Source organism: Acanthopagrus latus, chromosome 15 (assembly GCF_904848185.1).
Source record: "Acanthopagrus latus isolate v.2019 chromosome 15, fAcaLat1.1, whole genome shotgun sequence".
Classification (NCBI taxonomy): Eukaryota; Metazoa; Chordata; class Actinopteri; order Spariformes; family Sparidae; genus Acanthopagrus; species Acanthopagrus latus.
In genome coordinates this window covers 11,021,951-11,041,898 of record NC_051053.1, presented here as the reverse complement: position 1 = coordinate 11,041,898, position 19,948 = coordinate 11,021,951, and the positions used below count along the sequence as shown (strand labels likewise).

At 41.7% G+C, this 19,948-nt stretch overlaps 1 protein-coding gene across 9 annotated transcripts in view; it reads right to left on the bottom strand.

Moving 5' to 3' along the window:
- kif16bb (kinesin family member 16Bb) overlaps positions 1-19,948 on the bottom strand; it is a 58,000-nt gene that overhangs the window by 36,660 nt on the left and 1,392 nt on the right. For all 9 annotated transcript variants that reach the window (XR_005079187.1, XR_005079188.1, XM_037122842.1 and 6 more), the window contains exons 5-17: positions 19,402-19,493; positions 16,532-16,647; positions 16,296-16,438; positions 15,497-15,665; positions 14,661-14,783; positions 14,307-14,470; positions 14,138-14,203; positions 13,986-14,045; positions 6,023-6,142; positions 5,208-5,259; positions 4,965-5,102; positions 2,931-3,013; positions 220-308 (exon numbers count right to left, since the gene is read on the bottom strand). Coding sequence is in view for 7 of the 9 variants with exons in the window: in XM_037122842.1 (XP_036978737.1) it covers positions 220-308; positions 2,931-3,013; positions 4,965-5,102; positions 5,208-5,259; positions 6,023-6,142; positions 13,986-14,045; positions 14,138-14,203; positions 14,307-14,470; positions 14,661-14,783; positions 15,497-15,665; positions 16,296-16,438; positions 16,532-16,647; positions 19,402-19,493 (1,415 nt within the window). In the remaining 2 variants the exon portion in view is untranslated. The remainder of the gene's footprint in view (positions 1-219; positions 309-2,930; positions 3,014-4,964; positions 5,103-5,207; positions 5,260-6,022; positions 6,143-13,985; positions 14,046-14,137; positions 14,204-14,306; positions 14,471-14,660; positions 14,784-15,496; positions 15,666-16,295; positions 16,439-16,531; positions 16,648-19,401; positions 19,494-19,948) is intronic.

The window sequence follows — 19,948 nt, the reverse complement described above, 5'->3', positions numbered from 1 at the left end:
ACATGCGTGCTGTGACTTTTTTACTTGCCAAGCACGGAGCACTTCAGAATGGCTTTTGCGCATGTTCCCACCGCTCCGCACATTAAAAAAAACTGCCGTTGATTTATGGCCTTGATTTGGTCTATGTGGCCAAAGAACGCTGCTCAAAAAGCTGACACGTAGAGGAGATTGAGGTGAAGTGGGTTCAGTTACACACCAGTACGACTGTATAAAACTCACCCTGGAGTTTGCAGCATCACCTCGGACAGATTCTCAGCAGATTTGGTCATGTCAGTCAAGGACAGGATGACGGCAGACAGCAGCCCGCTCTGCAGACGACAGAAAGAGAGCACTGTGAAGTGAAAATCTGTCGGAGTCTGAAGAATGAGTGACAACTGCCTGAGGTAGATTCACAATTACATAATGGTTTAATTATAGCATGTTGTGTGTGTCAGTATTCATGGCAGAATACAGAACATAAGAGGGTAGATTGACAACATTTGGGAGAGATGTCAAATCTAATATCTGGTAAATCAAAGCACTTCTAAAAAAATAATGAGGGAAAGCAGCATGAAACTATCACATATTCCCAAAATAAAAATGGCAGCTGTAATGCACAACCTGATCCATTATTGTAGTCTTTCTCACTGCATTATCACTCTAAATACTGAGAGGGACTGTTATGCAATTTGCTACTATTTTAAAAGCCACTGCTTCACAACAGTTGCACACATTATGGGTGAGCTGGTACATATTCAGGCTGAGCGAATGTGGAACTCTTGAGACCATCTCGTTTGGAATCGATGTTAAAAATGAATGGCAAAGGCTCTTCTTGGAAACCGCAGTGGGGTCTGGATGTCTGCACTTTACTTGGCTGTAATAATGTGCCATTTTCAATAATGCAGAGTGTCGAAAGCTGTCAGAATAGCAGAAGTACAGCTGTGTCTATAAAATGGTTTGTGAATCCATTTCACAACATGAAATAAAGCGAGGAAGTGCTTAAAAAGGGCTCAATCTGAGTCGCAGCCTTCACTGATCAGTGAGTCGGTGAGTCATTTTCCTTTGTATTCTAAAATAACTTCTTTTTGATTAAAAAAATTGGTGCTCAACCACAACTTAATTTCAAAAATGTCTTGAGAGCAACATTATCAGATTCTGTAATTGTTCATTACTTATGCATGTTTATATGTTTGATTGTCCTCTGACAAACAATAAGCCACATGTTGAGGGAATTTTCCAACACTGCTTTTCGCTCTGCCATAAAGCTGAGAGTAGTAAAGCTCCCAGGCAGTCATATTTGTATGCACAGTGTCTTCCATCTCAGGACTGGAAGCCTGCAACTCTTTCAGACTGTCTGTCTACAGGACTCACTTTTTCAGAATGGTTGCTCTGAGCCATTTCAGACTGGCTGATCCAATTACATTTTTTTTTTGTATCCTTCCCCTAATTGGTAGTTCTCAGTAAATTTGGCTCAAGAAATTGTTTGGACGATCCATCATCATGGCTCCTAATAAACTGACTAACCAGCAGTTGCTGAGCCTAAAATCTTTCAGCACATTTCAACTGTGAACAGAGTGCCGTTCTGCTTGTTTCGCGCCTTCTAAAGACAACTTGCGGCAAAAGTAATGATTCAAGTGTAGTCTTCACTTTGACAGAGCAAATTTTCTTCTGTTGATCCATGTAATAAAATCCTAATTACTTCCGTCCAGGAGGTTATGTGTCCATCTGTTGGTTTGTCAGCAGGATTACACAAAAACTACTGGAAATAAAACATGGATGAAGATGGGTCTCAGCCCAGAATAGACCCCATTAACTTTTGGTGTGGAGCTGGATAAAAGGGACGGACATTGAGATTTTTACATTTTCATGAATTAGGGGTGTAACGATTCTTCAAATTCATAAGCAACAACAAAGTAATGTAGATTTCAGAGCGTAAGACGTGCACCTGAATGCCCCATGGAGTCTGTCTGAATGTGTCAAACAACAACAGACAGCAGCAGAGAAAAGCAGAGATACTGCATTTGGTTTTAATTGTTGAAATTGAGGGCTCATTTCGATCGATTTCTGATTTAAGATCAAAATCCTATTAAAATATGATATGTCATAAATTATAAATAGTGATCATCAGGCATCAGAGCACCCTCTGTTGGAGATCTGCCGTCACCAGCAGCACTTTTGGCACCACAACAAATTCCAGTAAAACTTTCCATTTCCAAGTTCAAACATTTGACATTTGCAGCCATTGTTTACTAAATCTAAAAATGATTCCTGCCCTAAACCCTTTTGGCTTTTTATTAGTACACCCACTCATGCTTATGCAACTCAAACTTCTCAAGGATACTTAAATAAAATCATGGAGAGAAAGTCCATTGCTATTTCATGGGAAGAAAATAGAGTATTAACACAATGCTTCTTTAGAAACACATGAAAGTATATGAAAGCCAAGAGGGAGCTGCTGTGAGCTGGACAAAAAGCAGCCAGTTTTCAAAGCTATTGCACCTGGCCTTCATTCACAGAGAGCAGAGAGCTCTTTCTAAGGTTGAAAACGGTTCAACATTCAGGGGAGATCGCTCATGGTGTGCACATCTTTTTTTGTGAGCCAAACTGATGACGACAAGGCGCAGAGCTTCATACTTGAAAAAAGGCAAACACAAGCAGTAGCAGCTGAAAAAAGCAGGCAGTAGTTCTTATTCTGATCAGAAAGAATCTGCATGTGGGGTGTGAACAAGAGTTCAACATGAGCAATGTTTGCTGAAGGAAGCAGGAATCACAGCTGGTAGTAATGGATACAAAGCGCATGATGCTGACTCGCTTTTAATAAAATTACAAGCAGGAAAATAAAAATGCATTTGAGGCAGCATCTCTTTCTGAGAGATGCTCCCTCAGCTTTACAAATACAGAAGAATAGTACAAGAACACAACGGGGTTTTTACTTTACTGTCCTTCTGTACCTGGCATTTCTCTTTAAGATGGGCAGCTTCAGTCGGGTGGTTAAACCGGAGTACAGTTCCTCTGCCTAGCTGTATGATGGCACCTGGGGGGAGATGGGGAAGAGATCAAAAGTATGTATAATTCCTGCAGTGTCATTCATCACACTTTTTTTCCTCCAGAAGTCATGAGCCAACAAGTCCAGAGATAATCCACAGACCTTGTTGAGAGCAGTTTAATCTAGGAATTAGCTACCTATGCTAATTAAGATAGTAAACGTTACAGCCTGGCTGATGAGGACCCTATTAATGTTTAGATCCTGTTCTTCCTGTGCGTTGCCAAGTTGACGTCATATGACACAGACGTGGTAAACAATGGGCTGATGGTAAGAAACTTTTACCAAAGTCATGTATTGTAAAGTTCTTGTATTGTTTCCTTTGAACTTCCTTGTTAGTTAATGATTATGGCTCTGAGTGATGAAATGAAAAACTAATTCGAAATGATACACATGAACACTGAAGATGAACAAAGAACGACTTCCTAACTCGGGAAATAGAAACATCCGAAGAGGAACTTGAACGCAGCATTCATCCTTGGCAGAGTTCCTACATGAGACTGCCCAAAACAAGTGGATTTGTGGATTATCTTGAGTAATGGGTCATGATTTCTGGAAAGAGATGTATTTTGGGTGCTTTGAGCACCACAGGACTCCCAAATCTCAGCAACTCAAACCAATCTAGATTGAGACATAGTACTTCAGATAACAGTGACGTGTCTTTTTAACCATTTAAGAGAAGTGCTGCACAAGCTACTGAACTGTATATTGCATTACAGAAGTACTGGCTAAATGTAATGTGTTTCGAGACGGATTCAATTGACAGTAATGGTGCAGGAAAACCTGGCGGGCTCATGGTGGCACAGTATCTGTAATGCAAGGTGAGAAGCAGTAGTAGGGTTTGGCCATGGGAATCTCCCTGTGAGATTGCAGAGAACTGTCTCTGCGATGAACCTGGGGAAAACTTGACAAAAGAGCACAAGAATTCTCCAACATTTTCCTCTGCTGGGGTAAAGTGAACGAATTGCCATGATGAACACAATCCCCCAACCTGATTGGCAGTGACCTAGACCTGGGGGATGATTTACCAGAGAAAATGCTCAGACGAAACTTGAGAAGTCTTGTAAAGCTTTAGAATTGAAGTGATATTAGGGGTTTATATATCATGCTGCCGCTCATATGGCCATATCCACAGATTTTCTCGAGGTCTCCTCTCCGTTCCTCCTCCTCTCTGCAGCAAATACTAATCTTGCTACTACTAATGACTTCTGACGAGTGACAAAGCACCTGAGAGGGCAGCCTGTGATGGATTCCAGCTGCTGTTGGACTGAAAATTACTATCATTTGTTCAAGAAAATAGCTTCAGATGCGACCGTTTCTGAAGGGGATATTGGATAAATTGAAATGGTTATAAAAGAGACTAGCTTCACCGGGTCCCTGCGCTGCCTCTTTCTGTGTGCAGTTTTTATCTCGGGAAGGCAAAGCAGTGTGGATGAGGTGGCAGTAAGCGGGGAAAGCTCCCAGCCCCGGCAAGCAGCGGCCGGCTCAAGGGGGCCAGGAGTTTCAGCTCCGCTTGGCTCTGCCCTTTGAAAGGTTAATGCTCTGGCCCACTTCAAACCTGTCGGCCCTATCAACTCCATCTGCCAATTAAATGGAGGGCCTGGGGCTTTGTCTAGAGCTTTGTCCGGGGCCTCTCGCCCTTCAAAATGTTTAGTAAGAGAAATGGCATCTGCCCTGTCGAGAGCGGTGTTCACAATCCACTCATGCCCTGAGAGCGCTGCCATGGGAAAGCCAGGGACATAAAGTGGATTTAATTTGAAGATGTGATGCAGTGATCTCATATAACTGCATTCAAAATGAATGAAAGTGTTATCGCCTCCCACCAGTCAGAAAATTGTGAGTCTGAGAGAGAAATCTTCATTATTACAGACATGCCTTCCTCCCTCCCCCCTGCGCTCCTTTAAGAATATCAGGAGCATATTAGCATTGCAGAAATTCTTACCCTGAGTCAGCTGGCAGGGTTCAGTTACCACAGAGCCGTTGACTGAACACAGTGCGCCATCCTGAGGGATCAGAGTCACTGTCCCAGCACGGCTCTCAAGCACGCAATGTTCAGCGAGGAGCCCGGGCCAATGAAGAACTACAATGCAATTAAAAACAAAATCATAAAAAGGAAAAACTGCTTATTTTCTGTCTAATGGATAAACACAGCAGCAGGGAACATGGCTTAGTAACCTTGACTCACCAATACCCTGACTGCATGATGCTTCGTCACTCCCGATCATGGTTCTGCCCTCCTGTAGTGAAGATTAAAAGGTCATGATGCAACATGCAAGCTGTTGTTAGACAAGCAGAGCAATTATTGAGCGCACTGGGTCTCGGGTGGTAATGTTTTCGGAGAAAACTAGAGACCATCTTTCGGTGGGATCACACCAGCCATGAAGCCTGTCAACATGTTCTCGCTCTGACCTAAGTAGTGATTACAACATAGTAACATGAAACCACACTCGTCAACAAACCTGGCCTTAAATGACAATTTTCCTAGTTACTACCCCTTAGTTATTGCACACACTTAAGCAATTTTGAGTCCTTTGCTAGGTGTCTCCAGGACTGTCTTTTAACTACGATGACATACATACTGAGAAACACCAAGACTAGGTACAAGGTGTGTAATATATTGTTTACTTTTAATTTTGTCTCGGTTTTTGCAATTAAATCAGTCAGACTCATAGTACTTTGAGACTTCTATCTGTAGACAAATGCCACGTTATGTGTTGTTATTAACCGGTATTGCTAACATTAGTTAGCAATGGCTACTAATGGCTAACAATAGCTGAGACTGGTAACATTAGCATTGGTCTTAAAAGTGCAAATAAAATATTATAACTTGTGATTTGCCCTAAAACACTGCAAAGGATTACTGAACCACTTGTTATGTTTGCATTGTTATTACTCTTCCTGCACTAGTTACTTATTCATGTGAAAAATGTTGGTTTTGTAGCATGTACTCTGTGACAGATGACAAAATGTAGAGCTATGAAGTTCAAATGATCCATATACTTTCAAATAATACAGGATGATTCCAGTGCTGAGCAGGTCGTCATCAATTCCAATCAGATGAGGTAGCTGGCAGTCCAGGACCACGCCACTCCCCTCTTTCCTCAGAGCCACGGCCTCCTCCTATAAAAAAAGGGAGAATATACCATGAGAAAAAAAAAGAAAGTCATTCAATAGCCTGTAGCTGGAATGGCACACAATATAAATAAAAAAATAAAATAAAAATTGCTGACAGACATTTAATGGCAACCAGCAGAAAACTGAATTCTTTATGACTGCTCTTCTTTCCCTGAAGGCCAAGCAGAGTGGCGCCGTCCCAACCATGTGTCGCCGCGAAGCAGCAGATTGGCTCACGGCAGTAGAGACGGCATAAATCATTCAGATCATCGTGGCGAGAGTCAAACTGTACATTGTGTTCAGCGAGCGAAACAGACACAGTAACACACACACACACACACACACACACACACACAGGTGGGTTGTATGCCACGCGCCATTACCTTTATTGATACATAGCTACGAACACTGTAGGTTGCTATTAAAATGCTCCTGAGCTTGTTAAAGTATGTCAGCTTTAGATAACAGCAGCAAACTTCACAGAGTTCCATGTCATATACGGCCTATCTGAGAGGAGGGCAGCTTCCTGTGAAGTGGAAAGCATGCCATGCCTTAAACATAAAGCTCCAGAGCATTTCTTTTCCACTTTAATGTATTATTTGTGGAGAAAAGTGAGCAACACAAGACCGTTTCATCGGGGCATTGGCATTTTTGCCCCCATAAATCATGCCATGTGATTGCATAGATGCCACATCTCAGAGGCAAGTCGTGAAAAACAATTTAATGCCCCTTCCTCACATATAGGCTATTGATTAACACATACAGCGACATTACAGCTACACCGCAAAAAGTTAGAAAAATGTATGGATCAATCTGGAGTGCGTGCCCAGAAATCCATGCAAAATACATATTTAATGGTGTTACAGTAGCTCTCTACAGACATGCGATAAGGAGCGGAGAAATTGATTTAATCCTTGAAAGCCATCTCTAAAAGCACAGGAAGGCTACACTTAAACCTCTGATCTGCTTCATTGCCTCCAACAATTGTTGCTTAGGAAACGTAAAAGCCTGAGTCACACCACCTTACAGCATGTGTCTGTCAAGGGCCGATACTCATTTAGTTTCATAGGGGGAAAAAAAAAGGTAATTTAGTGTTATTTCATTTTTCAACTTGATTAAAAAAGGTAAGTTAAGTTTAAAAAAAAAAAAAAAAAAACTGACAGGGTTCAGACAGAGGCAGTTTCTTGAGCAGTTAATTTGCCGTTATTCAACAGACGTGAAACACTTAGCCTGAGATGACCTGCTGGGTTCAAAAGACAGACTGAACTGGGCCACAAAGACAAACTTAACTCTCTTGGCAAGTGTTTAAGGCCGCTAACCTTTTCCCCTCGCAGGCCGATGGCTCTGGTTCAATAACCCAGAGTCTTCCCCAAGTATGAGCGGCCCTATCAGAAGTATTCTTCTGCTAAGCTGGTGGACTAATGCCTCACATTGCCATGGATTATGATAAGTACCTCCCCAAGAGGAAGAGCAGAAAATCTCGCACATGGGAGGATTCGGAGGCAACACTCTGCATAAACTAGTTCCCTTCTCTTTCAACCTCCTCCTACTTTCTTTCGTGCATAGACCGAGCCGAGGAGTGAGAGGCATGTCCGCCGGCAGCACCACCACCTCGCTCATTGGCAGTTGCGAGACGGGAGAAATCCTTTCTTCTAATGAAGAAGAAGAGGCATCGACCCCGGCCCCTGCACTTAATTAAAAGGGATTCTTCACAGACTTCATTAGAGGTGGGGAGCAGCCTGCCAGATTAATGCACTGTGTCACTTTTCCTGAGACAACAGGAACAGATGAGATCCTTTTATTTTCTCCTCACATAACAGAAAGTTGCTATCTGTCAGTCAGTCAGTCAGTCAAAAAAAAGAAAAAAAAAAAAAGAAGAAGAAGTCTGCTTTCAGATTGAGCAGCTGGCAAACATGCTGTAATTAACTGTGGCCTGGACCAGCAGCCAGGCATGGGCAGCATTTAGGCTTCCATTAAAAGCCATCATCTGTGGTTGGGCAGAATTTTTAATGGGTTTTTTTCTCAGCGCTTTGACAGTTCAGGTTCCTGACTCGGTTAATATGCATTTCAAAAAACACTGGCACACAAGGCCGAGCAATCGTTCTTTCCTGGCTGCCCATCACCCTTGTGAAGTGGAGCAACTTGCCAACAGGACAGATAAGCAGGTACTGGATCCGGAACGAGAACAAACTTCGGCGTATGAATAGCTGTTACATTAAAAGGTTAATTCAATTGAAAAGGTTGTATTGACATCCCAAATTGCTCCTCTTTATAAAAGTTCAAATGAATTATGCATAATTATGCGCATGGCCAGTTTTCAAAATGACTTGAATCCTTTCGTTTGCAGTGATTGGTTATATTCCATTATGTTAACTCGCAAAATTGAGTTGGCGTCGTATTAAACAGCCGTTTGAGTTTTTTACTCGTCCCTTTCTGTCATTTTTGTTTGTGCTGCATGTAAAAGAATCCACCAGAGACCTTTTTTGCAATGGGATCACACCAGCCGAGACGCTGTGCCAATGTGTATGGCACAATGAAAGACATGACATGAGAGAAGTGGCCAATTCAATATGCTTAACAGCCCTCAGTCAACTTTTAGAAAAATGTGCAAATTTTACGAAATAGCCAGAGTTCAAAGGTAGCTCCAAAGCAACTGCAAAGGGGACAGCATGACCATTTACTGCTGCGCACTATACTAGACTTGCTGCACTTTGTAGTGGCCATCTTTGGCTGTAAATAAACTAAACTAGCTGCTGTTAGAAAGCAGCTCAGTAAGCTTTGGAGCATAGTTGCATTATTAGCTGACCGGAGTCCAGCACAGTTGTTTGGACCATCTACAAACTCTGCCTTCATTTTGATCTAAACCACAGACCTGTCAAATTTCAAGAGTGCATCTTGTACGGTTGTGATACAATCCCTAGCTCTCTCACAGAGAAGCCACATTATCGCCGCAGTGGCGGTTTGCCAATTCTCCGCCGTTGGTCGTTCACACAGAGCGAAGCATCTCCGCCTTAAAGATGTACCGCTGTGTAATTCACACAGAAAGCCAGCGCCGCGGCTCCTAAAGAGGCGTGACGGTACACGTCATGATGATGATGTCTGTGTGTTTCCCCGGTGTCCCCCCGTCAATCTAAACCCAGTGACGGTTTATATCATATGGATGATGTTATAATGTGTTGTGATTGAGATCATGGCCCACCAAACATCCTGGAGAGTGACAAAGTGACGTTTTTTTGCTTTAAATTACATAATTAGATAATCGCCATCAGTAAACTGGATGCTGTCTGACTGTCTCACGGACCATCGTGGTGGGTTCCCCCCCCAAACACAAACACTTTGTGAGTTAAAGTATTTTGCCGGTGACACACACTGTTTTTCGGGCCGAAATGTGACAAATAGTTGGTAGGACAGGCGGGAGGACAGACACTTCTCCACGCACAGCTGATGTGTCTTTTTTTTTTTACCCCTAATACAAGTTGCCAAAGACAGTTATAGTTGCTATGTTACTATTGTTTGGTCCTGAAACATTTCTGTATATTTAGTTGAGTGAAGGACCTGTGTAGTTTTAAGACCGTCACGCCATCGATACGCAACACCCGCTTATCCGTTCACCAATACTGCGCCTCCGATACTACCTCCAGAGGCAGATCAGCACCAGAGGGAAATTTCACCCCTCGCCGCCTCTGAGACATTCACACAGAGGCGGAGACGGAGAATTGGCGCAGGATCCCCGCATCCAAACGGCAGTGTGAATGGGGCTAGAGTTACAAAACTGTCCACACATGGACATATAAAGTACTCTACACCACTACAGACACATTCATGTTGTGACTGGTAATCAGAACGATGTTGTTCTGGTCGTGCTGAGTATTTCGCTTCACCTGAACTCCATATCCAGCAGCACACTGTCTTGCATGCAACATGTGGTTAAAAACGCAGCACAACTAAGAGCACCTCTCTCACTGCGTGTCCCATCACAACCTATACCAGTTAATGAAAGGTTGTTGTTTGGCACGATGGGACAACTATTGTCAAATTTCACAGATTTTCAGAATTTCTGTAATAGATTTGTCAAAAGAAAACTCAAGCACAGTGTTACCTAACTGTTATGTAAAGTACAGTTAATTTAAGGGCCCCAACAAGGAGATTAGAGGGTCCAACAACATCTGTAACACATCTGCTGGCCATGTGTGTTTCAAACGTGGATAAATAAGGGTTAACGTTCATAAAATAATTCAAGAATAGAAAATCAGTCCAACTTGGAGTGGAGCTTTATTGGCATGCGATGAATTAACGCTGCTGATACGAATACGTAAAGGTCATGAAATGCTATACTGACAAACTATGATGTATAACTGCTGACAGTATGAGGTAAATCAACATTACACAGAGCCAGACTCGGAGCGTTCAAGGCTTAAGTTGTGTCTTTGTGCTGATTGTAGCATGTTTAGGAAATACAAAGACTACAAGGATCAAAGAGCCGCTGTGGTTCATTTTATCGTGCTGAAATGGAGGTTCCTCCCACCGCGCTGTGAGACAAGGGGACCTGAAAGGGAAGAACGACTCACAAATCTGTGTGTGTTCATGTGTGCGTACATACACAGCCCTGCAACAACATTTCACTTTACCCTCTTCCTGCCTTTTTTGTTCTCTCAATCTGTTGCCGTCTCAGTCTGGTAAGAGGCTGCTGTGGAATCCATCTCATATTAATTACTTTCTCTTTCCCACATGCCCTGTAACCAATCTGGGAAGCTGACGATGAATAACTTTGCATTCTAAATCTGCTTTGAATACAGAATTCGAAATTCTGTTTACACCGCTCTTGGTCAACTCGTCTCCTTATGGCCCAAGCAGAAATTTTCATCCAGCTTCTAGCTCTCAGCAATGGCATCGACTGAATTAAACAAAATATATGAGACTTGAGGACTGGGGCTGGAGTCTGCTCTTAAGTTAAAACGCATGTGCAAGAGTGACATTGAGGCTGGGTTATATCAGAACCACTCTTTTTAAAAACACATGTTGAAGGCCATTTGTTAAATAAAAAAAAACATAAAAATCTACTTTAAATAATTCTCCCAATGCAATTAAGCTCTTGTTTGTCAAGCGTGTGTGCTGAATTTTAAAACTGGGGCTGCTTGTGCTTCTTCTGGGCAAAGACACCACCTGTAATGTCTGTGCAGCATTCCATGCAGGAATCCCGCTTATCATTTTTCACCCAGGCAGAATGCAAATTCACAGGAAGACAAATGTCAAATCCATAAAGCCATTCATCAAACACTTAGTGTTTCGGCAATACCAGTGCGCCCGCCGGTCACCGGTACGGTGGCCTTTTCGCCTCGGTGTCACATTGTATCATGCATCATAACAGGTGCTTCCACATGGATAAGCTCAGCTCTAAATAAGGCCACTAGAGATGGATGATGTGGCCTCTGAGCATAAAGTCATCACCGCTCGAACATGCAAACAGATTTACAACACTGTATCTTTAATTAAAATGCCGGACAGTCAGAAATTAAAGTGCCATATGTCAATAATCAAGACCTCTTAATTAGGAGCGGTGACAGCTGCTAATGAGTTCCAATACACCGTCATGAATAAAAGGGCTGGCAAGCCTCGAAATGTCACCTGCTCACCACCATACAGACAGAATTAGAATGTTAATTATCCATACACACAGCAGACATTCACATGTTCACTGACCACTCACTCTACTGGCTGCTTCAAACTAAGAAATACATACATATATTCAGAAAACTTCCAAATGGGCAGATCGTAAGAACAGTTTGAAATGCTACAGCTAGCATGTGTGAGGGAGACAACAAGTCACTAAATACTTTTCATGAGTAGCACGCTTCACCATTCAATGCATAATGCAACAGGCTACTTGACTGAACAGGATGAGTCCCAAACAGATGACATTTGCGGTTATTTGGGAGGTTGGGCACAAATTCAACAGAGGAAAAAGTGTTGAGAGTAAATTCTAGGCTGGCAAATGGTGGCATTTTTTTTTTGTCGTTGTTGCAGCTCGGGGTCTCGCAAAGATGCTGCCTGCCACTCTGTTCCAGCCTCAGAGAAACCACACTGAGTTGAAGGCATATCTGTTCTGTTTCTCTTTGCGAGACTCCCCAAACACTGTCGCATACTAACTTTTACGATCATTACAAGAACTTGGCTTTTTTGTTGCCATTTAAAATTTAAATAGATGGAAAATTAAATTTAAATGCCAGGTTGACTCTACTCCCCGTTCCCCTCTCCACTCCATGAAATGGCTGTGGCTGTTCACAAGACTTGCAGTGACACCAGCTGGTAGGAAGTCTTTACTGCACGCAGCACTGCTGCATGGGGCTGCCTGCTTTGTTTAATGTTAGTGTTAGAATTAATAGAGCAAACCATCACACAATGTACTCAGTGGCCTTCCGTTTTACTTACATACATCCTTTTGTACCAAGCTTCAAATGGCATCAGCACTCTTCAAAACACAACTATTGTTCCAACTGGATGTCAGACTTAAAAGTGCAAATGTGTTATGACATATTAGTAGATTGTTGCCTGCCTTTTTTCAGCCCTCCTCTTCAAAGAATATGCCTGAATAAAGGCACCCAACATTTACTCTAGCGTGTACTCTGTGCGAAAGGAAAACAATATAACAACAATATGTAAGTTTAAGTTATGTCTAACTACAGAGTTTTACTGCAAGTCTTTAAAAGGGCACTTTGTGCTTTTGGATAAAAACTGGATATTTTAATATTTAGGTATGAGGTAATGATAAAAACTCATATCAATTTAGTCATTTCATCAGAATATGTATTATTCAGTCATAATCAAAATGGAGAAAGTGTTTAGTTGTTCAAGGCATGACAAAAATTAGTCAGTTAAGATCTTTCTCTCTTCCAAAAAACCACATAGTGCACCTTTAGGATATGTATTGATTCATCAAAAGTGCCGCAACAAACTGGATGACTGGAAGAAAACCAGTTATTGTCTTAGCTCTCATACAAGAATCAAAACAAGCAGCACCAAGCGTTTGTGAGTCAAACTAACTGACTGGCCCCAGCATGTTTTTACAAATGCTCACTTGGCCTTTTAATCAATGTGTTGTGAGAAAGGTTAACAATCCTTTCAACTCCTATTGCGTCTGAATAAAAGTAATGAGGGGGTGGCTGGATGAGGCCACAAGTCAGGGCCATCTGGCGGTTTAGTCATACATGTAAATAGACAAAGCAAGAAACACGTTCCAATTACATGGCTGATTTGAAATGGTTCAGAATTTGTGGAGTGCAGTTGATCATTCAACGATAAAACTATTTAAAATGCAATGCTGAATTTTTCTTTGTAAAAGGGGAAGTCAAGTTTCTTATGAAATATTGCGAGATTGAAAATGACAGTGTAGAAAACAAGGCAGGCAACAGAAATATAAAACAACAAGAGTAACTAAAAACAACTGAACAAAAGTACCTAACATTTATTCTGAAATGTTTACTCTGCTCTGTATGAAAGAAAGAAAAAAAAGACTTTTACTGTGTCTAACTACAGGGTTTTTTTTGCAAGTCTTTAAAAAGGTCACTTGTACTTTTGGAGAAGAAGATTTAAAGTCAGCATTTTAGTTTTTACAATATTAATGAGGCAATATTACAACAATAAATTGATGGAGTGGCTGGAGGAGGCCACCTGGTGGTCTTTATCATATATCTCAGGGACAAATAAAAAGCACGAAACACATATTACAATTACATGAATCATTTGAGAGGGCCAAGAACTTTTTTTCTTGATTGTTGATCTTTCAAAGATGATTATTTAAAAAGACGACAACTTGTGCAGCCTTTACTACATGAGTGCATCATCGTTTTACCTGCAGAGTACTCTGGGTCTCGCCCCATTCGCTGGTCCACTTCTTAGTCAGTGCCAGAACCTGGAGGGTGGTACAGCAGAAGGAGCAGGTGTATTATTTACAGGGGAGAACATCAGAACACACAGGTTTTCCTTTGACAGTGGGTGACTCACCTTTTCCTCATTTTGATGCAGCTCGTCCGCTACGTCCACAGAGGATGGCAGCTCCCCATTGGAAACCTGGAGTAATGGAGAAAAGATTGTCAAACCTAAAATGTATCTCATTAAAACACTGTCAACACACACACTGCATTTTGAACATATGCAAGAACTGACTGGCAACCTCTAGTAGTCTTCGGAGCCTGGTAACTTCCGCCTGCAGCTCTCTGATCACCTTCACGCTGCCATCCTCATTCACAGTGGGAGAGTTTACTATGTTTCTGGCTCGGCTGGCGTAGCGCAAAGTGCTCAGGGTCTCAATGTAGTTCACATCGGCGGGAGAAACGGCTGCCATGTAAAAATCACCAGGGATAAATGTGCAGTGGTAAAATAAAAACACAGGATTATGTGGCAAAAATCACCTTCTATTTTTTGAAACATTCTCAAGACCCAGTAAGAATAAAACGGTTGATGCACACTTTCTGGAAGAAGCATGAGATGTCATGAGGTCAGCAAAGTTCTGAATTTCAGTACATACTTGCTATCATAGTAGTCAAAGAGTTTCCACCCAGGCTGTCTTTTAGTAGCCATGTCAGCACAGAGTCTCTGAAGGGAATGAAGATCTGCTTCTTCTTTGTTGTTGCTCCCCCACTAAGGTCAGCTGGGTGGGTTACACAGAGAGAAAAACACTGACTCAGAGACGGTGGAAAAGTAAAACTGTACAGGTCATTGCAGTGAGTCAAATTCCAGCCTTAAATTTTATCACAACAGAAGACATATTATGCTTTTTGCTGTCTTTCCTTCAGTGTAGGAGTGTAGAGTTATAGGTTCTTGAGCATGTAAATTGTCTTGAAAGTTAGAAAAGCCTGAAGTCCACACCAACAGGATCTCCTCTCTCCTATAGAACACACTGCTCCTGGACACTTCCTGTCACAGATTTGCATAATTTATGCCCATATTCACAGTAGAAGTGAAGCTAACTAGAAGCTGAAAATACAACACAGCCAACCGGAGACGTGGTGAATGATGCTGGCTTTGGCGTATGTGAGCTGTCCAATCAGAGGAGACTTGGTATTTGGGGCTTTGAAGAGACAGGAGCTAAAACAGAGGGGTAATACAGTTTTGCAGCACTGGACAGTTTGAGAAAAAGGATGCATTTTTTTGAGCATTAAAGCATGTAATCTATTCTAGTAGTAACCCAAAATAAAATTATGAATTGAGTGTCTCCTTAAATGGAATGAAACATAAATCATCAGAGATCGATGGAGCAATTCCACTGATGTCCTAAAAACAATTACCATCTATTCACTGGCTAAAAACTAGAGAATGATGTGGTGTCATGGTGTGTCAGTCAGTCAGTCATCTGCCATTTACCCAGAGCTGAGATCACACTGCCCAGGGTGACCAGCGATTTGTTGATGTTGGCACCTTCCTTCAGCCTGGTGCCCGTTGTGCATGTGGCGTTGGCTCTCTCGCTGCCTGCCAGGTCTACCAGGTGGATCTTACTTAGGGTCTCACGTGGCAACTCTGCATCCAACCACGCCTGTGGCATGCAAAAAAAAAAAAAAAAAAAAAAAATAGGAAAAAGAAATACAAAGAAAATGTAGCAACATCAAACTCACCATCCTCACAATGAAAACAATTATTCACTGTCTTTTCACTGGCTCAGTAATACTAGAGAGAGATGTAGTATCTTGGCATTTCAGTCATTCAGTAACCTGCCATTTACTCAGAGCTGAGATCACACTGGCCAGGGTAACTAGTGATTTGTTGATGTTGGTTCCTTCCTTTAGCCTGGTGCCCATTGTGCACGTGGCATTGGCTCTCTCGCTGCCTTCCAGGTCTACCAGGTGGATCTTATTTTGTGTCTCACGTGGCAACTCCACCTCCATGGCGTGCAAAAACAATACTGAGCAAACGTCTTTGAGTTCAAAGAGGCAATGTCACAGAGGAATACTTAGGCATGTAGGTGGTATCATGACTGAGGTGCAACTTCAGATGGAAAAGCCTTTGAAGACGTTAGAAATGAGCATTACACAAAACAGATAAACAAGGCTAATTGGAACTCTTGAGGGATGGCCTTAACCAACATCCAAAGAGTTTACAGGAAAACTTTAAAAAATGTTAACTCTGATTCAACCTGGCAGGAAGGACACATAGAACTACCGCGCACCTGGGTGATGCTGATGGTGAAGATGGCATGGGAGCGGCTGCTGACGTTATTCATGCCTGTGCTGGCCGTGGTGCGGTTGGCATTCCCGAGAACGATCAGGTCCTCCAAGTCACTGTGGCTGAGTATCGAGTGTTTGGACAGATCTACACACACGTTTTAATCTGTATGAGATATTTCTGCATTCACAAACTCAGCTCAGACAACAGAGACAAGAAACAATTAAAATCCTGTCTTACTCTCTACATAGGGTCCATCCCTGGGGTGCTCCCTCACTCTCAGGCCTCCACCATCTGTGGGTGCAGTCCTCTTCGTGAGAAGGTCTTGCACGCGTTCATTATAGATCTCCAAATAGCTAGCGCCAAGGCAGAAACACAAATGCAAAATTTGATTCAAGATTGCACACACAGGCACAAATTAATGAAGGGTTTCCGTGTTGATATGTGGATGGCACAGCACCAAATGAGAACAAAACAAGTTCCTATTCACTGTCTACTATGGAAAGAGATGCAGGTTTAAAGCCAGATTACTGTGTGTGCATTGTTCCGCTTGAATTTGCGATGAATAAACAAACAAACAAATGCAAAGCAGGCTTCGACGGAGCGCTTCAGTCATTACTGCGGTGGGTGTGTGCAAGGAGCAAAAGGACTACTCTGAGTGGCTGATTCAAAAACAATGCAAGGCATGGAGCAATTAGGCTTTACGAGAGCGTGACAGTAATGAAATGGCATAGGACCATATCCTGTGGATGTAGCCATGCAAGTTGTTTTCTGGCACAGCATTGGGAAATCAAATGGGTTACAATTTTAGATGGCTTCTAAATGACTGGAGGTCATGATTACAATAATAAAAAACAGGGAGGATCATCAGGCCAGTTACATAATATTCCAACGACCATCACCTCCTTACAATTACAAAAATGTATGAAGGTGTTTATAATGTGGGGATGAATGTGGAGCTACCAATAGAGAATTTAGTACCATGGTGAGGGTCTGACCAACAAACTGGGCCGCTATAGTGACTGAATCTACGTTAAACTAATTTCCTGTCTACTTGATCCAAACATGTCTGAAATTCTGTTTTTAATGTTGTTTGCGAGAAAAATGCTGCGCGCTTCCTGTAGGATCCACTTTTCTTCTGAGTGTAAAAAGCAAAATAACGCATCAGAAATGTGTTATTTTTCAAAAGCAATCCCACTGTCATTTTCATGCAATGAAAAGGCCCTGTAGAGCTGGTCAAAAAAAAAAGAAAACCCAACCTATTCTAGACTTGATGAAACCAAAATGATGTGCCAGCAGCACACATGATAACAAATGGTAAAATAATGGCTTCAGAGTAGCTTGATAGGCTTAAAATCCTCAATTTCATCTCCCAGGCTTATCACTGAGGAGTACAGCTTGGACATGTAGCCATGAAACAGATACTGTGATGAGACTAGACATCATCTGGGATTTTGATTATTATGTGATTAAAAGTAATAAAATACTGTAGGCATTAGATCAGCAAATAAAGGAGCATCACCCCAACATGTAGCGCAGAATTTAGTGCTGTTACTTTGCCAGCTTTATATGCCGGTACCCCAAAAAAAAAATAATAATAATAATAATAAAAAACATAATACATATATACCCCTTCCCCTGTTACTAACTAATATTTTTCAGTTCATCATGAAAATGCTGTTGTGAAATGTGCAGGATTGTGACACTCCATGACGAAGACTTTAGGATAAGAGGAAGCGGACCTAACCTGACCTCTGTACAGAATGACACAGCATTATTCTTGCTTCTAGACTTGATAAAACCAGAAAGATGTGCCAGCAGCACACATGATAACAAATGGTAAAATAATGGCTTCAGAGTAGCGTGATAAGCTAAAGATCCTCAATTTCATCTCCCAGGCTTATCATTGAGGAGTACCGCTTGGACGTGTAGCCATGAAACAGATACTGTGATGAGACTAGATATCATCTGGGATTTCGATCATTATGTGATTAAAGTAATAAAGCCTTAATGCTGCCCTTCTCTGGTTCTAAAAAAGGAATGCATTACAGTTGGGCCCTACGCTTCTCTGAAGTTATATGTCTGTTCTAGCTACATAAAGTGATAAATGAATCCCTTTTTCCCCGTTTGACCATAATATCCATTTTACACCGATTCCACCGCCATGAGGTTAAATACTGCATGAAAGTATACCGACATATATAAATGATAAAAGGTTTTGGCCTCTGGTTCGTAGGTGGTAAACTTTTAAATGTTTAGCATTCAAATACAGTGGCCTCAGCTGCAAAACATACAGTATAAGACAGAAATAACTGGGAAACAACATTTCATTAGCTGGAAAAGGTGTTCTCTTAATTCTGACTGGAGACCCAAGGCACATTATCCATTTGTTCACTTCTTTTTAGGTGGTCACAATACTTTTGGGTGCACTCATGAAATGTTCTGTAGTTCTGTGTAATTTTAAAGTGATGATTCACAAAAGCTTTCCGGGTGTCAGAGACTAACCGGGGCCTTATAGCCACACTGAAGTAATGTTAGGTGCATTTTCAGCAACAGAAAAGAAATACAAGAGAAGAAATTGATAGAATCTGGTTAAGAATTCTGTATTTCAAAACTATCTTACCATATGTTGAAAACTATTTTGTGATTGTCAAAAAACTAATTTTAACCTATCTGGCTTCCTGATATAAAAAAAAGGATTTACAAGTAATCCCAGGGGAACTTCATCCATCTCCTTTTCCCTCTGCCATTTTGAATTAGAGATGCCATATCTCAAAATGACAAAGGCATTCAAAAATTAGAATAAAACAGAATTGTGGAGAGGCCTCGAGGGGTCCATCACATGGAGATTGGGTCATGGCAGTCCAGCTTAAATGGTTAAACATGGTTCCAAATATCCATTTACTGCAGGCATTAGATCAGCAAATAAAAGAACGTCACCCCAACATATGGTGCAGAATTTAGTGCTGCCCCCGCCCCCCCAAAAAAATATAGCCCTTTCCTCCTATTACTATCTAATATTCATCATCAAAATGCTGTTGTGAAATGGATTTGACAGGATTTTGACACTCCATGACAAAGATTTCAGGATAAGGGGAAGCACACCTTACCTGACCTCTGTACAGAATGACACAGCCTTATTCTTGCTTCTTATCTCGCTGAACAAGCCTTCACAGATCCGGGGGATTAAACCTTTATCATCCTGACAAATTAAAAAGAAAAACAACGATGCATTTAGAGCTCTCATGACAAAATGATAGTGTTATTCATAGTGTACTTTTTAAAGTGACAATTTCATTCTGCTGCTATCATGCACTCTTAATTTGGGTGTCTATGCTGCGCCGTGACCACGACTCAGCACATGCAAAGACTGCTGAGCAACACAGACAACAGCTCATCTGATATGGAGTTACTGGAGCATAAAAGCAATTCCACTCTGAGCTGCATGCCCTCTTGTTTTAATTACAAAGTAACAGATAGTAAGCATTAAGAGCCATATATAATTATCTGGGATGTTGACAGGCGCTCGGCTGATGACCTTGCACAAGCCTCCTGGTAGACAAGCAGAAACCTCACTGGTAATGTGCATTTCCCATTGCCGTGCAAGGTGAGTGAGAGAAAAGCCGTGGGCTGCTGCTCTCATCACATTTTCTGATT